This window comes from Zonotrichia leucophrys, chromosome 3, assembly GCF_028769735.1.
Source record: "Zonotrichia leucophrys gambelii isolate GWCS_2022_RI chromosome 3, RI_Zleu_2.0, whole genome shotgun sequence".
NCBI lineage: Eukaryota > Metazoa > Chordata > Aves > Passeriformes > Passerellidae > Zonotrichia > Zonotrichia leucophrys.
In genome coordinates this window covers 85,912,998-85,936,242 of record NC_088172.1, presented here as the reverse complement: position 1 = coordinate 85,936,242, position 23,245 = coordinate 85,912,998, and the positions used below count along the sequence as shown (strand labels likewise).

Sequence of the window (23,245 nt, the reverse complement as noted above, 5' to 3'; positions counted from 1 at the left end):
TAATGGATTGAGAGGGACATGCAGTGTGAATGCATTTTTATTGCCGTGCCATCTCTCTGCTGTTGTTTCAGTGAGATGAAAGTAGCGTTGTGATAACAGCCCCGGGTTTCTTAGTGCTCTGTGTGGCATTTCCCGTCCTCCTGGTAGGTGTTAGTGAAAAAGTGCTTATCACAGGCATTTTTCCATGTTATAAAATATAAAAAAATATGTATATTTTATAAGAACTTGGACAGCAAGAGTTAGGAATACAAACACACTTAAAGAAAACCCGATGAAAGTGCGCAGGCTTTGCTGCAAACATCCCAACGCTGTCCAAATGTATTTTTTTTGCCCCCCCTCCTTTTTTTTTTTTTTTTAATTGGAGGCAGAGTGACTCCTGGGCAGCTCTGTGATGAGTGCAGCCCGAGCTGCCCCCTCCCAGGGCTGCACAGATAACAGATGGCAGTCGCCACTCGTCGCGCCGCTCGAGCCCCGGTGCTGCCTGTGCAGTGCTCTGCTCTGCTCTGGGGGCAGGAGGAGAGGGGAGGCTGCGCAGCACAGCACAGCATCACCCAGCAAAGGTAGTGCTCTCACTGTGCCAAAGTTGCTGGGTGGAATCCATGTCTGAGCTTACCTTTAATTGCAGAACCTCAGCTCCAGGGAGTGGGGGAGCTGAACTCAGCAATCTGCATAAATCGAGCCTTTGGTTGTATTTCTGGTCATTCAGAGTCTGTGCTTTTGGAACTTGATTTTTCATTTTCAAGCCTGGGCAAATACCTGCGTTTTTTATTTTGTGAGATGATACCTTTCACATGAAAATGTGAGTCAGACTTGAATTTCAGCGGGTTATGGCATCATGTGCAATTATTAGCCTTTGACCAGGGGCTCCATAAGCAAAGGGGTATGAAAAAAAACTCAAACCAAACCTGAAATAATGGATTCACCCTGGCATAATGAGTTGTATCTGTTTCTGTTCCAGCTTTCACGAAATTTCATCCATAATCTGGGAAATATGTTTGGTGATTAGTGAGAGCACTCTCCTTCTGTCTAATGGTTTCCAAAACCACTGAAATGTTTGTGGGTCTTGATACATATTTTTAGACTACACAGTACTTGAAATATAATTAAATCAATTTTTTCTTGAATTACTATAATAAAAATTATCTCTTACTTCAGCTCTGTGTGTGAGGTTCAGCCCTACATGTAGCCTAAAAAAATGAATTAATGCCATCCTCTTGGATTTTTGAGAGAATAACAGTAAAGGGCAGTCAGGCTGTGAAGGTTTCCTTCAGCAAATTCTATGATCATGTCTAGAAAACATTACATTGCCCTAGCAGAAATTTCACTGGTGAAATTTCCCTGGCCTTTGTTTACATCCCTGGAAGGCAGCTGAAGTTGCTGGATGGATCCAAGCGCTTGGCTGAGTGTGTGCCAGGGAGGGAGAGGAGGGCAGACTGACAGCTGTACATCTGAGAGTGCACTGGACACAAATCTGATCTTGGAATGGAGGTTCTTCACATTCTCCTCAGTGCAGCCAGGATAAGCCTGTTGGCCATTTGACCATGAGGCCTCTAAATACACTCTCTAAATAAAGCAATCCAAGCTAAAATGCTAAAGTGTGTTCTTTAAAGTATGTAAAATATCCGTTTGTTCTTTTGACAATGGTGACTGTGCATCATTAAAAAAAAATTTTAAAAACCTATGCTGGAAACATCAGTACCCATAAAACATTTAGAAAGAAGTTAATCTATCAAAATTAAGTGTAAATAATTTGAAAATCCTACTCTTGATATTTGAACTGTGTAAATGTATTGCATCTGTAACAGACGAATGAACATGTCATGAGCAAGTGCAGCTTTGATTATAAAAAATGTAAATGAAGATATTTGAAGTACAAACCAGGGCAAGCAAGAGGAATATTTTACTCATAAAGTTAACAATCACACAAACAACCGGTAAAATAAATGGGAGGCAATTACCAGAAAAGGCAAGCAACTCCCAGATTTACCAGCAATTTCATACCTGGTTTGATCAAATGTTCAGATTTCTGAACACATATCAGAGGGGAAGGGAAACTCAGTCCCTGCAAAGCGAAATAAACTCTAGGATTTAAGCCTGAGTAGCCTGATTGAGGCATTGCATCAAATGTTTACAGATGAAAACAATGGTAAGTCCAGCCACTGCCTTTTTTGTTTTTAGGCCAGTAGTTCTCAAAGTGCTGTGTGCAAGGCACAGATCTTAGTTCGGCACTTGACCATCTGCAGCTGCTTCACTCTGGCCCCTAGTGAGTTACTGTCCATGAAGTCCATCTTAATGAAGTAGAGGAAAGGGTCTTCAGGAATATAAAAGATTTACCCTGCTTAGCATGGAGCTGTGTGCAATGTGAAATAGAGAGCAAGTGGTGCATGTGCTGATATTTGAAAAGGTCTGTGGTTTAAGCAGCCCCGTTGAAGAGGCTGTGAACTGTGTGTGGAGCTGGCTTGGAGTGCTGAGCACTGCAGAGTGCAGTCAGCTCGATGCCCCTTGTTCCTATAATAAAAATGGTAAGGCCTTTTTACCTATTTATGTCTGCTTCCTTTGAGCTTTGGGTTTACTGGTATGCAAAAGGAAAAAAAAAACAAAACAAACAAGTGTATGTTCAGTGGCTCAATCAACCTTTTTTTCTCAATCCACACTCAGTGATCTCAGTGAGTCATTCCGGCATAATTACAATTTGAGTGTGATACACTGTTTGTAGAAAAGTATCTATTTTTAGCAGAAGAAGCACTATAGTCCCTGAAAGGAGGAGAAAGAAAGGGGAAAAAAGGAAGGAAATCTGTAACCAGCAAATCAAGGCTATTGTTAACTGATATTAGGAGACACCCCGTAGATTTACAATGCTTGCACTCAGCCACAAAAAACCACACTGAACAGAATGCCTACCAGGGGTTAAATTCATATGCCTGCACTGCAGCCTATTTCTGTCAACACTCAGCTCAGGAAATAAACATTTATGCTTTCTGAAATGAAAGTGTATTTTTGAAGACTAGCCGTCAGATATTTTTTGCCCTTCACACTTTCAAATGCTTAGCCTTTTTTGTAAGTTGACTGCAAAGTGCATCAGTTTGCTAGGCAAAAAGGAAAAAAAAAAATCTTGACAAGTGCCCATGGCATCATTGTCAAGCACACGAGCGTCTAGTGGAAGATGGCAGGAGGGTTGGCACAAAACATGCTTCCTTCAAGCTTCTTACCTCAGGGGTACCTGACTCTTGAGAAGCCTTTCAATCCTTCCAAATGACGTTGTTGCAGGCTGTCATCTGGTTTATTTGGAGTGTGCTGTATCGCAGATAAACACGCTGTTTAACTGCAGGTCAAGGTACGGAGTCATCCTGCCAGCAAACACCTCAGATACATCAGATGGCTCTGACTTGGGCAGGGAGATGGAGAGAGATCAAAGTTGTCACCAGTATGGTGCATGATAAAGGGGGAGAAAGGGGCTCAGCATTGTATTTTAAAATGTCATTACACAGTTCTGTATTGAAAGCAGTGACCTGCGAGGCTCTGAAGGATTGAGGGCCCACACAATGCATTACAAAGTTCCAGCCCACACCATCATGCAGCATCTGAGGGTGGTTTGGACACAGCTTGGAGATGGGACTGGAGAGGTTAAGACTGGTCAGAAGGATCAAAGGGTACAAGTTGGAGACTTCTTAAAAAATAGTTACGATTTAATATCGAAAATATCCCCTTGTCAGAGAACATGGTTGATCTGGGAGATTCACATAACAAAAACTCACAGACTCAGAGTTTGGCATGAAATAAGTATAACCTTCTCCAAACAATTAAAAATAGATCTCTGTATATAAATATATAAGCTTGTGTTATCTATTGTTTTAACTGTGACTTGATGAGCACATATTAAAGGGCATTGCTGTGATGCAAGAGACATGCTGGATGCTTTCACATTTTATGAAAAAACAAAACAAACCCAGATTAATTACAACTTCATTCAGCTTTGCATTCCCACGAGGGATGCCTTTAAATGTTAAAACATGCTTTCACTGAACAGGCTTTCAAGGGAAAGTTACTTCGATCAGGAACAAAATAGTCATGTTGATTTGATTTATTATTGAAGGGTGGAACAGCATGCTTTTATATTTGCCAGTTTTCCTATAATGTAAAAAATTTCTTTTGATTTTTTTTATGTGTCATATAAAAACAACTGGTATATTTACTGCTACAGAATGCAGATTTTTCAAGAGTGCAGTACAATAAATTATATTAACATCCCATTTTCCCCCCTCACAGGGCATATGTAATTTTCTTTGACTGTGGCACACAATAAATGTTACTGAAACATACTATTATTTATTTTTTAAAAAATAAAACCAATGCCAAAGAACATGTTTGAAAATAGGTAAGTGAATAAAAGAAGGAAGTTGGGAGGTTTTCAGGAAAAAAAAGGAGAGAAATTGCAGATTAAACTTTTTTTTAATCAAAACAGATTTTATTGCTTTTTGGTTAATTAAACCTCTCAGAAGTGTGTGAAACATTGTTATACTCGAAAAATTGTTAATTTGTAAATCACAGGGACAAAAGGGCTCCACTGCAACTTTAAAGTTTCTATGCACGTAAATGTCAATAGAGTGCCTTCTCCATCATCAGCACTAAATTCACATTGATGCCTCTTTTCTTCTCTGTATTGATCCTTCCATGAGAACGTAGATTTGTATCTGTTAATTAATGCGTCCTGAAACAGCGTTTGTATTAATCAGGCAGATAAGAAAAATTGGATGCCTGCACCCTCATGACAACCGTAAAAGTGCTGGCCCTGATAAAATCGTGGATGGACCTCAATAAAAAAGTTCCTCCTTCCACTCAATAAACTAATCATCCTGCTTTTAATTATTCGGCAGAAAGATGTGTGGAGATTGGAGAATGTGTAAATCTATTTACTAACAGCAGTGTCTGGGAGGGAGAATGGGGCTGTCACAGGACTGTGCTGCAGGCTACATTCTCTGTCCATCTGCTGCTGCAGAAAAACTGCTTCTTGAAAGCCGGCAAGGAACAGAAATGTTGGAGCTAATTGAAATCCTGAATTCCTCCCTATAACCTTTGAAATGATTATTTCTTCTCCATTTCCCTCTTATTTATTTTAATCACAGATGTGTTATTTTCCACTGTCACATCTTTAAGGCTTTCCTGTTGTTGTTGGATCAGGTTTTGTTGCTTTGTTTTTTGTTTTGGTTTTTTTTGTATTTTAAGACAGAGAGCTACAGTTCTATCACAGGACTCAAAAGACAGTAAGAGAAAATGAAAACAAATAAGGAGGGAGAGAAAAATGAGAGAGAGAGCACATGCAGCCAGTTTTATATTTCATTTTTTTATGGATGCCTGGTGGTTTGGATGTGGGCTTTTCTTTTTTATTGTATTAGTTTTGCTGCTTAGTGCTTATGGAGAAAATCTTGTTTGGAGTAGATGCCTTGCAGATTTGCTAGTTTATGATATACTCTTGCATGACTGTAACTCTTGACTTTAAAAACAGAAAAATGCATTTAAGTGTAATTGAACGCCAAAAAGAATGTTCTTACAGCAGGAACGCTGTCAAAGGACATGTAAGCAACTCCATAAACAACTAAATGAAAGCCTCAGACATGTCTTAAGACCCTCTAAGAAAAGCTTGACTAATCCCCTTTGATGATTTTATTAAGTACTTGTGGTTGATGGTGCCAACTGGCAAACTGCTGCATTTCACCAACAGGCCAGGAAAATCACTTCCTCTCCCATATTGTTTTCTAGCACCTAATGTGATTGGGATATTAGCAGTTTGATATAATAAATTAACAGGTACTGTAAACAGAAGTCTGAAAGGTAAGGCAGCAAAGATGTTTGCCCTTAGTGATCCTATTAGGAAAGACAGCAGGGAGAGAGGGGAAAAAAACAAGCAAAAGTTAAAGTCATTAAGAGGCATTTAATAAATGTTTGGTTGCCCTCAAAAAAAGGATGGTGTGATTGCTATTCAGTTGGCACTTCAGTGTGCCACCCTGTTATTTCAACAAGTGTAGCAGTGCCAGGAGCCAGAACAGAAGTGATTAGGGTCTTTTCTGAGAAGGATGGGTGTCCTCTTTTCCCTGAAGTTAAAGTTCAAAAATATTTTTTTTTCTTTTTCATCCCTACCTTAATTCTATTAAAATATAAAATCTTCCCTTTTAATAAAGTTTTCTATTTTTTCTCATAAATTATCCTTCTTGGATTATGGTAGTGATGGATAGAGTAGGGAGATCCCTGTGTCACAGCATTAGGTTTTTACAACTAAGCACAAGTGTTTTGCAACAAAGAAGATGTCATACAAATCACAGATTGCCAGTGCAGTACCCCACAAATTAATATGATTTTTACAGGAAGAGCCTGCAAATTCTTGCTTATTTAAAACTTTTCTTTTGATTAGAAAATGTTTGATTTTATATTGATTTTCTTTCCTGTAGTTGGATGGGGAGGAGAACACAAAAGCAGAAGGGAGAATAATAGAATGTGTGCATGCTTTGTCACAATGTATATAAAAATAAATCAAAAAGAGGATCAGATTTCCAAATGTGCTTAATATTTTTCCTGTATTTTTATTTTTTCATATTCAGGATTCTCCACTTTGTCTCTAGCTGACCAGATGAGCCTTCTGCAGAGTGCTTGGATGGAGATCTTGATTCTTGGTGTTGTATACCGGTCACTTTCTTTTGAGGATGAGCTCGTATATGCTGAAGATTATATTATGGATGAAGACCAGTCCAAACTGGCAGGCCTTCTTGACCTTAACAATGCCATACTGCAGCTGGTAAAGAAATACAAGAGCATGAAGCTGGAGAAAGAAGAATTTGTCACCCTCAAAGCTATAGCACTTGCTAATTCAGGTTGGCAGAGTGGCATGACAATTGCTACATTTTTAATATTTCTTTCTTTCTTTCTTTCTTTCTTTCTTTCTTTCTTTCTTTCTTTCTTTCTTTCTTTCTTTCTTTCTTTCTTTCTTTCTTTCTTTCTTTCTTTTCTGTGAGCTGGTTTCAAACGGGATTTTAGAATAAGAAATTGCTAATCAGACTTTAAATCTAAAAGGCAACAAATAAAGCAGTTCTAACTAGGAACAACTTTCTGGTTCAAAGTAGTTGTGGAATATGTTCCTAAGGGAGTGGAGAATATTCCACTGTATCATTTGGAGAGTGTTTTACAGGCAGAGATCCCTTCAAATTAAAATAGCTGTTGTTCTCCTAAATCCATTTCATAATGCAGACAAGTCTAATCATTGCAATTAAAGCAAAAGAAAGGATGCTGGAGAATATGCTATATATTTTCTCTTTAAAGGGAGCTACTGATTAATTTGATAAACTAAATTCAGGATATGGGAGGAGGGGGGGAAATCCATATTGAATCTCACAAGGACCACACCTTACATTGCGGATTCTTTGCATTTACGAGAGTGCTTCTGCAAAAAATTATTACCTATGCAGCAAGAGTTAAAAAATTTTAGAAAGATTTTTTTTTCCTGCATTTGAATTTAAAAGTGCTGAACCAGTGAATACTGTCAGATAAGTAAAAATCGTTTGTGCTTTGTTGTTTTTCTTTTTGTGTCTCCTTAATGCTTTATTGTGGTCTTAAGTCCCTTTTAGCATTTGCATAAAGTTCACGATAGATCCCTCTTTAATGACGTGCCGATCATTAGATACCTGTGTGTCAATAACATGCTCTGATGCTATGTTCCATTGACAGTCACACCGTGCCCCTCCATCTGCTTTTGTTTTGACCCTATCTTTGAACTTTATCTTGGTTGCTGGCCAGTAGTTTTCCCTTTAATTACAAGAAGGAAACTGTCAATAAAATCTGTTAAATGGGATGCAATGAGTGGCTTGAATGGGCGGACGGCTATTTGTTCAAATTCTGCAGCATTCAAGGTATTGACAGTTTGTTTTCTGGGGCCATATGTGACGATCAATCTCAGGCTGGGCTCAGCCGCGCTGAAAAATGAAAAACCAGATTGCTTTTGCTTACTTGTGGATGACGACTTGTGATTTGGCGCGGTCCTAGTGAGATGAGACCTTCTGCCCAAATTGCCCCCCTGAGAGCCGGGACGCGTGACTGTTTTTAGAAATAATTTTTTAATTGATTTTGTAATTAACAGTTCATCTACAATATTGATGCATGAATCCTCAGATTGATAGGAGGGAAATTGTTTTCAACAATGAAGTTGTACTTTCGTATTTATCTTTGTAATGTGATTTAGCACTCTGCATTTTTAATTGGAAATATAATTCAAAAACATGCAAAGCCAAAATGCTTATTAGTTTCTTTGTAAAATATTCTCCACCCCACTAACTCTGTCCTTAATTTTAGAATATTATCTTATTCCAGATTTAACAAAATACTGAAATGCCTCTCAAAGATCAAAATTATTCCTAATTGAAGATCTGTTTATAATTTTTGACCATTGTAAATAGACACTTGAGGATGCTTTGCAGCTCCAGGAAGGTTATTTCTCAAAATTGGTCATGCTTAATGATCAGAGCAAGAAAGTTATCTGCAATTAGGAGTCTAAATGGAGAAGGGCTTTTGTATTTATTTAAATTCTGTAATTAAAATACTGAATTAGAAATACTTTGCAGTTTATTTGACGAAAAGGATGAGGACTAGCATAAACAGATATGATGTTAAATACCACTCCCACTTTCCCTCCCACCCAAAAAAAAAGGAAATATATGCAGTGTTTAAGTAATAATAAAAAATAACTGCTGCCAAAAAAAAGTTTAGTCATACACTGTGCATAGAGTGTATCAAAATCATCTGTAGCTTCATTAACTTCGCTGGAAATTACAACCAGGATAATGTCAGAGATAAATACAGTTCAGCATACTAAAATTCAGGGCACATTGAAGTGAAAACCTTTCCTTCCCTCATCTTCAAAGAAATAAAATTGCTGTTTTAAAATAAAACTGTTGCAAGGAGGAGTTAAAAAGTAGCCCAGACATTCCACTTCCCCTTCAACAGTGTTTCAAATGCTGACATTCAGGATTTCAGTTTCAGGTTGTGCATGCAGCAGATACCAAACTTCTACCAGCTGCAGCTACAGTAATTTGTAGGTGTAAAATAGCACCTGCAGAACTAGAGCCCATCAGTGGATATCAGGCCCTTAGTGTTTCAGTTTACAAATGCTGTTAAAATTTAAATAAAATTTAAGTTGATTTAAATAATTTTGGGGTTTTTTTTAATAGACAAAAGCAGAATAGATTATTTTCATGTAATAGGAACTTGGTTAATGAAAATATAGCTCTATAAAAAACCAAAATGCCGTTAGAAAATCAGCCAGTAGCAATTCACATTTTAATATATTTTTATTGCTACTTCTGCTTACTTCCACTGTTTATTTTTTCAGTTTAAAATATATTAGCCTTTTTATAGCTGTGGAGAGTATAATAAGAAATCTTGGGTGTTTCAGACATTTTTGCCATATCCACACTGTCTAGAAAGATGCCCAGGTTGGCTCTACTGTAAACAGTTGACAAAGATGGTTTTATAGCTCTGTATCTGTGTTAGTGATTTATGATACAGTGTCATAGTACTTTCCCTGCTGGTGTTTGGAGGCAGGAAAAAGAAATTGTAGATTGTCTTCATATCGATTGTATTTTGTTTGAATAAATACCACAAGCTTGGTTTTGGCCAAAAAATCTCAGTAGTGTGAGCACTGAAACACACACTTTTCTTTAGGTCTACAGAGCCCATTTGTGCAGTGCTGGATGTGAGATAATCCTGCCATTTGGTCCCTAAAAGGTGGGGAGGAGTAGCAGTTTTTCAGGGAGATTCTCTGACAGCTACTATCAAATATTCCCCACGCAGGGCTGGCAATGCCACACCAACCTCCATAAATTTCCAGAAATGCAAGATGTGGCTACGTTGTAGATTGTCACTCATTCCAAACTGAGTGCATATGGACTCTGAGAAGTTTAAATACCCATAGGGGAGCACAGCACTGAAATGTGTAGACATTTCATCGTGCATACGTTAAGTCTGTACAGGCATGGCTTCAACAGTTACATTTAATATGTAAATATGGAATTTATCAGGTTAGATTTAAGCATCTGCATTGATTTGATAGTAATTAACACAGCCTTTACTCTTCAGAGAAGTCACTCTTTCCTTGGCATTGCCCTTGTCCTGCCGGTATCACGGGTTCCTCCCTCCTTTCCCTGCCCTCCGTACGCAGCAGCAGCCAGGAGGCACCGGGGCCGTGCTGCCCCCTCGCACCGCCCAAACAGCGAGCTGGCACCAATGAGCACTTTGTTTACCCACGCAGAAAATCAGCTTTGAATGCTTTCCAAAACATGCATGTACCAATTACTTCCTCATGTGTAAGGGAAGGTGAAATATTTACAAAATATGCTCGAAGTGTGCACAAGTGCAGGCACGCGCACGGGAACGCTCCGGCACGGAAAGGATGGGCTGCTCCTCTCTGCTCTGCTAGGACGTGTTCCCGTGTATTGATTGGGGTAATACTGTGCAGGGAGTCGCAGGTGAGCAGCTTTTGGAAATTGCCTAATCAGTAAGGACCAAATTGAGCCCCAAGGCCAAATGTTGCAGATGAGTTTAGGAGTCACAACTGAGACCAGAGTTACAAGAGAAGCTCAGTTCCCATCTAAGACCTAACGCAAGGAACTGGGGTGTCAGAATACGTCAGCACATTTGAAAATCTGATCTCTGTGCATCTGCCTAATAGGCTGCTGGCATCTTGAAAAACCTGACCCAAATGTGGATGCTGGGCACTTAAAGGTACAGCCTTATGCACTGTTGAAATTTTAATCTTAAATGCTAATACTGGCTGTGTCACATGTATCACAAGAAGGAAAAGAGGACTTGTGCTCACCTTTACATTTCTGGTCTTTGATATTAACTCTCATGAAAAAAAAAAAAAATTAAGAAAAAAATCACCCATTCAATACTGAAGGCATGTGAACCACAAAGTAGCTTGTGCATTTTAGCATAATGAAGTGCAGATCAATACTGGTGCCAGTAAAGTTACATTATCATCTCATCCTGTTAAAAAATTAGTAAGTTCTTATAAGTTTTTTAGCTTTCCAGACACAGTATACTCAGAGTACTAGGGTATTGCCATTATATGGTATTATCATAATAGAAATTAATTGGTAGAGCCCAGTAAATCACTTACACCACAGGACATCATCTTTATTCCCAGTGCATGTCATAACATGCTGTATTTCATTTCTAATAATGTTTTTCATGTTGTTTTATATAGTCATCTTGTTGGTGTTTGAATTCATGATTAAGACATATCTATCTTGACTGGACATAGATATAGATGTATACATACACAGACACACATAGCAGTGTGTTAAACATTTGCTACCAGTCTTTATTTTGACAAATATAAATAGCAAGGTCTTAATTCTTTTATGTCATTTTGTATAGAGAACAGTACACCATAGAAACAAATTTTTAGAAAAGGAAGTCACCAGCATAGTCAGAGTTTTCATGTTCCTTGCAAGCAGTTTATTCGTCATATTCCATTTTCTTGTAATCAAATAGGTGATACCCACAATTCTTAGGGAAAATAAATAACTCTGTTACCAGTTGCTTAATTCTGGCATTAGGAAATGGCAGCTGAGTTGATCAGTGGTTAATTAATGTTTAATCAGTGGTTAATTGTATTTTTTTTTCTTTTTTTCTGGAAACTACTCATAGTAACTGAGTAACTTGGACCTATTCCTCACTTAGTTAGGGAATAAGCAGATTGTATTTACATGTTAGTAGCACGAGAGTCACAAAGGGCAAGAAACAAGGCCAAACTTAGCTGCCCTCAATGGTAATTGTGGTAATTTTTTATAGTGAATAAAGAGTACTTGGAAGTCTTCATTCAATATTTTCTTTTAGTTGGTGTTTCACCCCCAGCTCTATCATTTGAGTTCCCTTTTTTCCAGGCTTTTATTAGCCTTATAGTGTAGGGTCTTGAGCCAGTTCATGGTGCGCTGTTTGTTCTGCTTTGCAGCAAATATTCCTGTGTTTATTGTCCTCACTACCTCTCCTAGTGGAAAGTAAGCCATTTCAGGAATAAAAGAGAAAATGCTGGTTTACTATGTATTAACTTCCTTGTGCCAGTGGTTTTAGTTCACTGCTAATCCAGTTAGCCCCTGAAATAAAGTCCCAGTTCTATGAAGTAATTCCTTTTCTTACTATGCCTTCATTTTCTACTGTGTTTTAAAAACTGTTTTGAGGCTTCAGTTTTTATCTCGTCTGAAAAGTAGGCCAAAGCAGGGCAATCCAGACTAAGGCCTCAGTCACTAAAATCAATCACACAGGCCTTTGTTCTCACTTTTCACTGCCTGTAATTCCTATGGACAAGGAATTCTTAATTTATTCCTCTTTCATTTTCAGCATCTATTCCGATTGAAGTGTCCATTTCCAATAGAACATTCCAGATGTCAGACCATTTTTCCCATAGTCTTTTGTCAGGGAAAATACTCTGTTTGCCTCTGTGCTTGTCTCTTAGCCTAACCATGCAGATCCCAGCAAACAGCTCTGCTCAGGATAAACAGGCAGGTCAAAATGAAGTATACTTGTTTACCCAACACAGGGAAGACCAAAGTAAGTGTCTGGGGTAATTTCAGCTCTGGATGGAAAAAGGACAGGAATTCTTGCTGGATGAGGGAACCAAGAACCTGGTTTGATTTGCAATTGGCCATTTCCATGGGTTGCTTCTATCTTAAGCAGTATGCTTTTCAAAATGGCACTATGTTGTGTTTCTCATAAAAATACACAGAAACACAATGTGGGCAAGCCCTTAGTATTCTTGTGCAAATCTGGCACGTGTTTCAGGGGGAGAGGGAGGGGTTCTGTAGTTCTGAGAACAATTCACCCATTAATAAAGACTGCAGTGGGTTTTTTGGGGTTTTTGGATTGGCAGCACAATCTAGATAAAAAATCTCTTTTATTTGAGAAATAACACAGATTAGGATTTTTTTCATCCTTACAGAAAGCAAAACCATTTTGCTTTTTGTTCTTAATCTTGATCCCATCCAGTTCTTCCAGGATCCTACAGCTTTCTGAAGGGATTTCTCCGGAGTGAGTTTGTGAACTGCTCAGCTGTATGGAATCAGAAACATCACAGCAGTTGCTGTATTTCAAGTACTTACTGGTACCTACCTCTCCAATGGGGTTTACTAGCATCTTAATGTGTGTATTCAGTGCTGCATGCTCCCTGCTGCTTGATTCACTGTCCTATTTTCTTTTTGCTGTCTGAATTTTCTGACATGAAGAAACACTTCACATAAGACCTCTGATTTTCTTCCACTTCTGAGTGATGTTATATACAAAATATATAGATACCAGCCTTTAACTTTCCTCAGAGCAGGGTTTTGAGAGGTTTCCTTGCCCTTAGGTCAGGTGCTTTCCAATTTTTAGCGAGTTGTCACCCTCTGTGATGTGTTCTAATTGATTCCTGGGTGGCTGGATGTTTGTTTGCTGCATTTGAGATGAAGCTTGAATTTTAAATGAGGTAGATTGTAATCTGAGTTTCTGTCTGGACCTTAAGGTGTTTTTCTTGAATGAGGTCTCCAGTTTTCTCCTATTTCTGTGCAATGATCTGATCAGCCAACTGCACAGAAGAGGTGCAATTCTATTTTCCCAAATTGTACTGGTGAAAGAAGGCATTTGCAAGGATAGAGTGAGATCCTCCAAGCAGAGCTCAATGAGTCCATGTCCTCATTTGTTGATCTCACTCTCTCCCATGGCAGCTTTGATCAGGAACAACTTCTTCCTGCCAGGGAAATCCCATGTACTCAGCACTTGTATCAACAAGTGTTCTGTTTGTCTGTCTTCCGTTTCACCAGCCTGGGATCATGTTTTTTGCAGGGCATTTACCATCAAATTCTGCTGTCTTTCAAATGAAACTTTGAATTTACCCTGTTTAATTTCATAATTTATGCAGGCACTGGTTTTTAAGTGTGGTGCATCTGGCTATAGGTTTCCTCTGGATATTACCTGTGTGGTATGTAACTATGAATTATTCAGACTGGCTATAAACCCACTTAAAAAAAAAAACCCAAACCAACCCATAAACAAAAAGGTTTTTCATGGTATAGGAAGAACGTTCAAACTCACTTATAGTTCAATTTCATATTTTCTTTGGAATTCTTTCTTTATTTCTAGACTGTCACACAAATTGTCTGTGTTTCCTTAAATTATGGTGGTTCTTGATGACTTCGCTGAGGATTTGGTTTATCCCAATACATGAGCAGTATTTAGCAATGAGTTAGCCTGCTCTGAATTCACTTCTACATCTGCCAGTCTGTAGTTACTGAAGAGATTTCTCTCTTTTATTTTTCCTCCTCTTTTCCCCTTGGCTAGTTCAGCATTTTCAACCGTTTTCCTTATTTTCAAAGGCTTACACCTGAGGGATTAAGATCTACATTCGTTTAATATCAGGAATAAAGTGGAAGTTCCAGACTGCAAGGCAAAAACTTGAAGAAGGATTTTTGTAGAGATTAATATTTTCCTGAGCAATCTGCAAGCTGAATCATGGTCTAATTAAATAGCACAGATTTATTGAGTTTGCATTTAAACATTGGCAGGCCCTAGAATGAGTACAGCTGAAATGAGTTTGAATCTTTTCTGTAAATGGGGAGTTAAATTATCATAGTAATTTGATTACATAATTTTTAAATCTTTCAAGCTAAATCTCAATTTTAAAAGCACAGTTTGAAGTCTTAATCACCACTGGAAGTGCCCCTCTCTGCTGTTTTTTCTTACCCCATTCCTTGTGACCAAATCTGTTCCCCAGGGCACAGCTTCCTGAACTGCTCCATGAACCTCCATTTATTTGGGGGAGGCAAGCTGGCTGGGCACATTCTTTCCACATATTAAATTAATTTCAAAGACAGCAATAAATACATTACATGCTTTATTACTATTTCTTCTTCATGTAAATAATTGCCCTGTTTACCAGAGGGATGGTACACAATCACCCCTGCGAGGAGGAGTAAGAGCCCTTGTGTTTGGATGTTTTCCACACAGTGGAAGAGTTTTAAAGCATCAAATGTAGTAGCTGTGTCACAGGGCAGGTTTTGATTCCTTTCTTTTCCCTCCTCTTTCACTTTCATTATAAGGAATATGTAGATATTCCTAATGCTGCAGGCCAAATTGCTCTCCAAACTGCAGAATTAAACATCTTAGGCAAATTTCACCTCTGTGTGAAAAATACATTTAGTCTGGACTCCATCCATCTATTTACAAACTTACAGTCACTGTTACAAATACTGATTCTTGGCAAAACCAGACCAGTTTTGTAAAGGGTTAAAAACTGAACCTTTGTAGTCACATTCTCAAGAAAGACCTGTCCCTTTATGCAACATGATGTAAAAAAACCCTAAAATATAATGAGAACAGTCAGTCTTTGACTCATCAAGGATTTGTTGCAGATAAAATGCTCCTATTTGGTTCCCCAGCAAATTAGCCTTGGCACTGTGGATCTGGGGAGAGGAGGAGAAGGTGTGTATTTTGTGCACAAACACCACCTGGTTTATGGAAAAATTACTTGGAGCAGCAGATTGTGTGTTCTGTAGCACAGCAGTGAATATCCAAGCACTTGGTAGAGAGTTAGGGAGTAAAGACAACAGTGTTTTTGGAGATTGCATTCCAAATTAAGCCTGGTGGCTGGACCCTGTGCTTAAGACATCAGTCACGTCTGTATGTGTGTGTTAGCATGTCTGTATCGATTACATCTGTTTGTAGGACACAGAATTCAGGGCTTTTCTCCTATTGACACAGAATTACTGAATAGAATTACCATATTAGAAAACTATCAAAAATGTATGGATTCAGGGAATGGTCTCACATTAATTAGAACTAAATTTTGCTAGAAGTAATATCTGCCTGTCATCCTTTTCAAAATGTTGCAGCCTTTTTTGTCCCTGAGAGAAATTTCTGTGTCTGTACTTTCAGCACAGTGCACCTTGATGTGCAGCATCACATCCCAGCAGTGTATGTTTTAGCTGCATGCTTCTTAGAGCATGTATTCACTAAGACTCAGAATTATTAAACATGTAAAATTCCCATAGGACTCCATTATGTGTAATTAACAGATAAACTGTCATCAGAATCAATAAAACGTGCTAAATGATCCAAACTTGTATATAATTAAGTGTCTGTTTTAGAGCGGGAGCTGTAACTTTATTTTTTTTTTTTTTCCTTTTCAATTTGCACATTTGTTGTGACAATAAGAGCTGGAACATTTTTGTTAACCTGTTACTTACTGGTTTGTGTTTCAGTTTACGTTTTTGTATTTGAAAGCAGACAGGTATTTACTATCTGGCCTAATTATCTGAGGAAACAGTTGCATGTCAGCTTTTAGGAAATGAATCTTAGATGCATCTTAATTTTCTGAATGTAATTCAGATATTTGAAGCACGTGCAAAAGTTGATGTTTAATCATCAACAGGGTAGAACATCAGCTCTGTCAAATACTGATCCAGAGCATCAGACTGCTGGTTACAGGTCATGGAAGCAGTAATGGGAGTGGGTTCTTCACCATCCAGCTCCCCAGTTGTTATTCTGTCTGTGAACAAGGGGTTCATTCAAGCCTGTCCCTGGGGCTTGTACCCCTTTGCAGCAGTGGTATTTTCATGTGGTGCTTTATTGGCTCTGTAAGTCTGTTGACCATCCCAGTGTTGGTGGCTGATAGGGGCTGTTTGGTGGCCTCTTTCACCTACAGCTGTTTTTCCTTACTTGCATTCACCTCACTTTGGACCACATCAGGGTTTCTTTGGCATTTATGAGTACATAAAAGTCAGAGAATTAGGGCTGCTCATCCAAAGTAATCTCAGCATGGTCCAGTAACTGCGTGTTCTCAGGGACATCTTCACTTTCTGTATCTATCCAGTTGAGGGGTTTACAGTTATTTCAGTTAGATATTTTCTCTTTATTTCACACTTCCATTGCTTTAATCTTTTCAGGTCATGTAGCAGTTTAGTTTAGTTCCTGGTGTGTGTTGCGTCTGGGCTGTCACTCAATACTTACACCACCAAGGCATCTCACCTGCAAAGGTGCAGGGCAAGGTGTTTGCTTTGAGTCTTTTATAAAAAATGCAAAACCCCAACACTAACAAGATAAACCTCTGTCTGTGGGGGTGGGAGGGAAGGATTACACCTTGTAGGAGATGTTAGCTTCACCGAACAAAAGCTGTTCAGGAACATGCTAAGTGTTGTCTGTGTGTCTGAGTATGCCTGAGGGAGAAAAAATTTGCTAAACCTATCAGGAAATCCCTTCAGACCAGCATTTCCCTTGTTTTGGTGCCGTGGTCCTAATCCCACAGTCAGGATTTCTGAGTGCTGGTGATGTCCATGGCTTCCAAGTGGGCAGCCTGACACAGAATTTTGCTGAGCTTTTCCACAGTAGGGCATCCTTGCTTTATCCTTGCTTCCACTCCTTCAGCCCCTTGGCACTGTCATTCCTTCAAAGCAGTAACCCTACAGATGGTTTGGGGAGCACTGAGGGTGACTGTTTCACTTGTTTGAGGAGGATGAGGAGAAGAATTACGTACCCAAGAGTTAATTGTACGTTTGTAGTTCCTCAGCATTTCAATACACTTTCCTAGAGGTCAGTACAGAAATTAATGGGTAATTATCTTCCCTCTTTGTGAAAGAGGATGGGCAGAGCCAGTGAAAGTGTCGTTATCAAACTCTGGCGCACCAGACTGAAACCTCCTGTTGCTGCTTTGTTTTGCAGACTCAATGCACATAGAGGATGTTGAGGCAGTGCAGAAACTTCAGGACGTCTTACACGAGGCTCTGCAGGATTACGAGGCCGGGCAGCACATGGAGGATCCTCGGCGTGCAGGCAAGATGTTGATGACTCTCCCGCTCCTGAGGCAAACCTCCACCAAGGCTGTGCAGCATTTCTACAACATCAAACTGGAAGGCAAAGTCCCCATGCACAAACTTTTTTTGGAAATGCTGGAGGCCAAGGTCTGACTAAAGCATCATGGGCTTCCCCATCATGCACGTTTTAAAAAAAAAAAAAAAAAAGAAAAAAAAAAAGGGAAAATAAACAGGATAATAATGGCAAAGAAACTTAGTGTTTAATTAAGGAAAAAATGACTAAATGACTGCACTGATATTTAGCAGCAAGACTGTGAAGCAGCTTTCAACTTTTTCTTCTGTGTCTTTCTGATGCAGTTTTTTCTTTTCCTTTTCCTTTTCTCCCTTTTCCTTTCTGTTCTTTCCTTTCCTTTTTTCCTTTTCCTCTTTTTTTTTCCTTTGCTGCTGAACTTTTTAAAAGAGGTCTCTAATTGAAGAGAGATGGAAGCCAGGCCTGCCAAAGGATGGAAATCCATAATATGGATGCCAGTGAACTTATTATGAACCATAATGTCCCCAATGACAAAGGAATCAAAGAGAGAAGCACCGTACCTAGCAGTACAGTACAACACGATGAACTGACTGAATGCAGTATTAGATTTCATAGGAGCAGTCTCTAATTAGACGACTAAAGCGACGATGCATCGGCTGCTTCTTATCATTGCATTTTCCATCTAGATCAGTTACAGCCATTTGATTCCTTAATTGTTTTTTCAAGTCTTCCAGATATTTCTTAGGTTAGCTACGATGTAACTTTTTCAGGGAATAGTTTAAGCTTTATTCATTCATGCAATACTAAAGAGAAAGAAATACTGCATTTTTGTGCTGGCTTGAACAATGATGAACAATAATGAAGGACAAATGAATCCTGAAGGAAGATTTTTTTAAATGTTTTGTTTCTTCTTACTAATGGAGATTTTTTTGTACCAGCTTTACCAGTTTTCAGCCATTTATTAATGTGGGAATTTATCTTACTAAAGCAATAGTCGAAGGGAAGGTGCATATTATCACGGATGCAATTTATGTTGTGTGCCAGTCTGGTCCAAAACATCCAGTTTCTTAACATGAGCTCCAGTTTATAACTAAATGTTCACTGACTCAAAGGATTAGATTACACCTGCAGTATATCCGAGTAGTCTGCCATGCGAGTACTCCATGTGGAATACCAACCCGTAACGGTGTTAGGAGACGGCGGCCGTGCCGGTCCCGCGTGATTTCTAACTGCTTCACTTGCAAATGAACGAGACACTACTGCCTGTTTGCAAAATTGTAACCAGCCAATAGTAGCTTAGAGGCGATGAGGCGAACGCCGCCGTTTGCAAAATTAAGAAATCAGAGTAGTAGACTTCTGACCAAATTGAAGAATTTAACACTTCTATACCTTATTTATTGATTTAGATTTTCGTTTGTAAATGGCGATCCTTAACAAGTAGCTAAACCAGTATATGTGCTTTTCAACCAGTATTGTCACAGCATGAAAGTCAGTCAGTTTCAAGACTGTTACGAGGTGTAATCTAATGTATAAACCGATTAGATGCCCCCAGAAAACTACAGTCGCTAAATAACCAATAAACAATAACCTCCATCAAACGCTATACCAATGTACCAGTGTTAGTAGCTGCTCCCTGTACTATGTGAACATCCTTATTCTATGTACACAGATGTAATTAAAATTGTAATCCTAACAAACAAAAGAAATGTAGTTCAGCTTTTCAATGTTTCATGTTTGCTGTGCTTTTCTGAATTTTTATGTTGCATTCAAAGACTGTTGTCTTGTTCTTCTTGTGGTGTTTGGATTCTTGTGGTGTGTGCTTATAGACACAGGGTAGAATTAGAGACAATATTGGATGTACAATTCCTCAGGAGATTACAGTAGTATATTCTATTCCTTACCGGTAATAAAGTTCTTCCTAGTAATAATTAAGAGATCGAAACTCCAAACAAATACTCGTTATGAACAGATACACACTGAAATCATAATATTTTCAAAACAAGGGATAATTTCTGTAACAGTTTATTATAGAATACCAATGTATAGCTTAGAAATAAAACTTTGAATATTTCAAGATTATAGATAAGTCTAATTTTTAAATGCTGTAAATATAGCTTTTATTCACTCATCTCTCAGATGTTGTTATTAACTCGCTCTGTGTTGTTGCAAAACTTTTTTGGTGCGGACAAGTTTCCAAAACTATTGCTACGTTGTGTGCTTTAAACAAAATAACAATGGGCCGATGCTCTCTCGGCCCTCATGCTAGGAAAAAGAAAAAAAAACTGTGTATCTATCATTAGCTATATGGGACTATATTGTAGATTGTGTTTTCTCAGTAGAGAAGTGACTGTAGTGTGATTCTAGGTAAATCATCATTAGCAATTCATTCAGATGGTCAATAACTTGAAATTTATAGCTGTGATAGGAGTTCAGAAATTGGCACATCCCTTTTGAAAAAAATGTCAAAAAAAAATAATACAACTCCTGGGAAAAAGGTGCTGATTCTATAAGATTATTTATATATGTAAGAGTGCAAAAAAAAAGTTTATTTTCCAGAAAGTTTGTGCAGGGTTTAAGTTGCTACTGTTCAAGTACACTATATATATATAAATATATAATATAAATATTGTTTTTGCTGTATCACATTAAAGAACTTGGGCTTCAGGGTCAAAAGCCAATCAACTAGAAGTATACAAAAAAACACACAAAAAATGGAGATGTGTTAAAGGCACACGGTGCAAACTTTAGTTTTCATTTTCCGTAATTTTTTGGAGCTGCAAAAGAACAAGTATCTCAAGACTGTAAAACCATTACCTGAAACTTAGCTAAAAAAACTGCACGGGCTTTATAATATTGTTCATCTTAAACCTTGCTGGAGAAGAGTTCTTTCAAGACCACTTACTTAATGTGAAGTGTTGGGAAAATTTCAAAGGGTGTATGTTTTAGCCATAACAATTTAATTTCTATTTTTGCTTCATTTTTTAATTTTTTCTTATTTAAAGCAATATGATTGTGTAACTCCCAGAAGTTACACATTTGTTTCAATCAGATCAGATTGTTGTATTTATTCCACTATTTTGCATTTAAATGATAACATAAAAAGATATAAAAAATTAAAACTGCTATTTTTCTTATAGAAGAGAAAATGGGTGTTGGTGATTGTATTTTAATTATTTAAGCGTCTCTGTTTACCTGCCTAGGAAAACATTTTACGGCAGTCTTATCGTGCAAAGATCGCAAAAGGACAAAAAAAATTAAACTGCTTATAATAATCCAGGAGTTGCATAATAGCCAGTAGTTAAAACTGAAAGAAAACAACAAATGAAAACAAACATGTCTATAGCTGTAGATGGGCTTCACATCTGTATAGCAATCAACTGTATATTTTTGTGATGTGTATCATACCGTGTGCTCCAACCAATGTCCATTTGTGTAAATGTATTTATTTTATATTGTATATATTGTTAAATGCAAAAAGGAGATATGATTCTGTAACTCCAATCAGTTCAGATGTGTAACTCAAATTATTATGCCTTTCAGGATGATGGTAGAGCAATATTAAACAAGCTTCCACTTTTGATTGCTTTTATTTTATTTTTTGTGTTGTGGGGTTTTTTTGGTTTTGTTTTCTTTTTTGGAGGAGGAAAACAGAACAATTAGTGTTGCCTTTTGTTACTTCCATTCAAAACGGAGCCAGCGTTTGCACTTTTCCCTTAAAGTACGATATGAGTGTAAATAAATGCTATATAAAGCCTTGTCAGAATGAATTCCAGTGTGGTACAAGACATTTTGCATACTCTTAAATATGCAAAATGTCTCATAGCACATTAGAATTCAGGCTGGCAGGCCTTTATATAGCACTTATTTAATCTTAAAGCATCTACACATCAACCTGCATTACTCAAAACCATTGCCTTCTGTCAATGTCTTAAAAGAAAACTTTCCCACTATTTTAAGATCACATTAATATCATATAGAAGTAGGTTTTTGCTTTCTCCATCAAGAACTGAGTCTATCATTCATTTCCTACTGCAGGACCCTCCTTTAATGTGTTCTGAGTAAAAATAAAAAATAAATTAAGAAAAAAAAAAAACCTGTATTATTTGATCCAGTGCTACTGAATGGAAGTAAAGAGCCCCCAGAGCAGGGATACAGACTGGGGTGGATGAAGGGGCTGCAGCCCCCTCGCTCAGGCTCAGCCCCTCTGTCCTGGGGACCCTTCTGGAGCCATCACAGAAGTGCTAATGTGTGCTTTTCTTGCTTTTTAGCCTATCTTGGTAGTGTTTTGTCGTGTTCACCAGCGTGTTTCTCACCTTCGCTCCTGCCGTCCTCGGGAGGCTCCGGTTGATGGCACCGGGGCTCGGGGACAGGAGCTGTGTCACCCACAGGGACAGGAGCTGTGGGACAGGAGCGGTGTGAGCCATGGGGACAGGAGCTGTGCCAGCCATGGGGACAGGGGCTGTGTGAGCCATGGGGACAGGAGCTGTGTCTGCTATGGGGACAGGAGCTGTGCCACCCACAGGGACAGGAGCTGTGCCAGCCATGGGGACAGGAGCTGTGTGAGCCATGGGGACAGGGGCTGTGTGAGCCATGGGGACAGGAGCTGTGTGAGCCATGGGGACAGGAGCTGTGTCTGCCATGGGGACAGGAGCTGTGCCAGCCATGGGGACAGGAGCTGTGTGAGCCATGGGGACGGGAGCTGTGTGAGCCATGGGGACAGGGGCTGTGTCACCCACAGGGACAGGAGCTGTGCCACCCACAGGGACAGGGGCTGTGTGAGCCACGGGGACAGGAGCTGTGTCACCCACAGGGACAGGAGCTGTGTCACCCACAGGGACAGGAGCTGTGCCACCCTCGGCACAGGGGCAGCGCCAGGGGCTCTTTGTGCCTCACAGGCTGCAGGTGCCAGCACAGGAGAGGCACCCCTGCCCTGCTGCCTGTGCTCTCTGTGCCTTGGCTGTCTTGGGAGATAGGGGGACTTTTTGTGAGTGAAAGGAGCAGCAGGGCAATAGGAAGGTGAATTCTGCGTGGACTCTGCAAAGATGACCAGAATGAGGCTTTAGTGTTAACACTGCTGTGTACTCAGGCATACATCCATATACACACACAGCGTGCTTGGGCAGAGCTGGCTTTGCCCATTTTCTAGTGTTTCCTCCCCCCTTTTTTATTAGGTTCCTGATTTTTAATTATTGCAAAGTTCCTCTTCAAAGGAAAACCTAGTACTGCATTTTAAAAAGTGAAAAAAGCAGTGTTACAAATTTTCACATAGGAGGAAAGGAAGGGATTCAAAGTATTCAAAGGAAAATAATCTGTAAGTGGCACCCTTAGACTTCCTCAACAATGTGTTTGACCCTGATCATTGACTAAAGTTTTCACATGCAGTTAAAAAATCATG

General features: G+C 38.9%; 1 protein-coding gene across 20 annotated transcripts in view; it reads left to right on the top strand.

Annotated features, from left to right (window-relative positions):
• The window catches only part of ESRRG (estrogen related receptor gamma), a 371,470-nt gene extending 350,042 nt beyond the window's left edge, over positions 1 to 21,428 (top strand). For all 20 annotated transcript variants that reach the window (XM_064709126.1, XM_064709123.1, XM_064709127.1 and 17 more), the window contains 2 exons: positions 6,594 to 6,863; positions 17,728 to 21,428. In XM_064709126.1, the coding sequence (XP_064565196.1) occupies positions 6,594 to 6,863; positions 17,728 to 17,972 (515 nt within the window). In that variant the 3' untranslated portion in view covers positions 17,973 to 21,428. The remainder of the gene's footprint in view (positions 1 to 6,593; positions 6,864 to 17,727) is intronic.
• Positions 21,429 to 23,245: the final 1,817 nt, after the last annotated feature.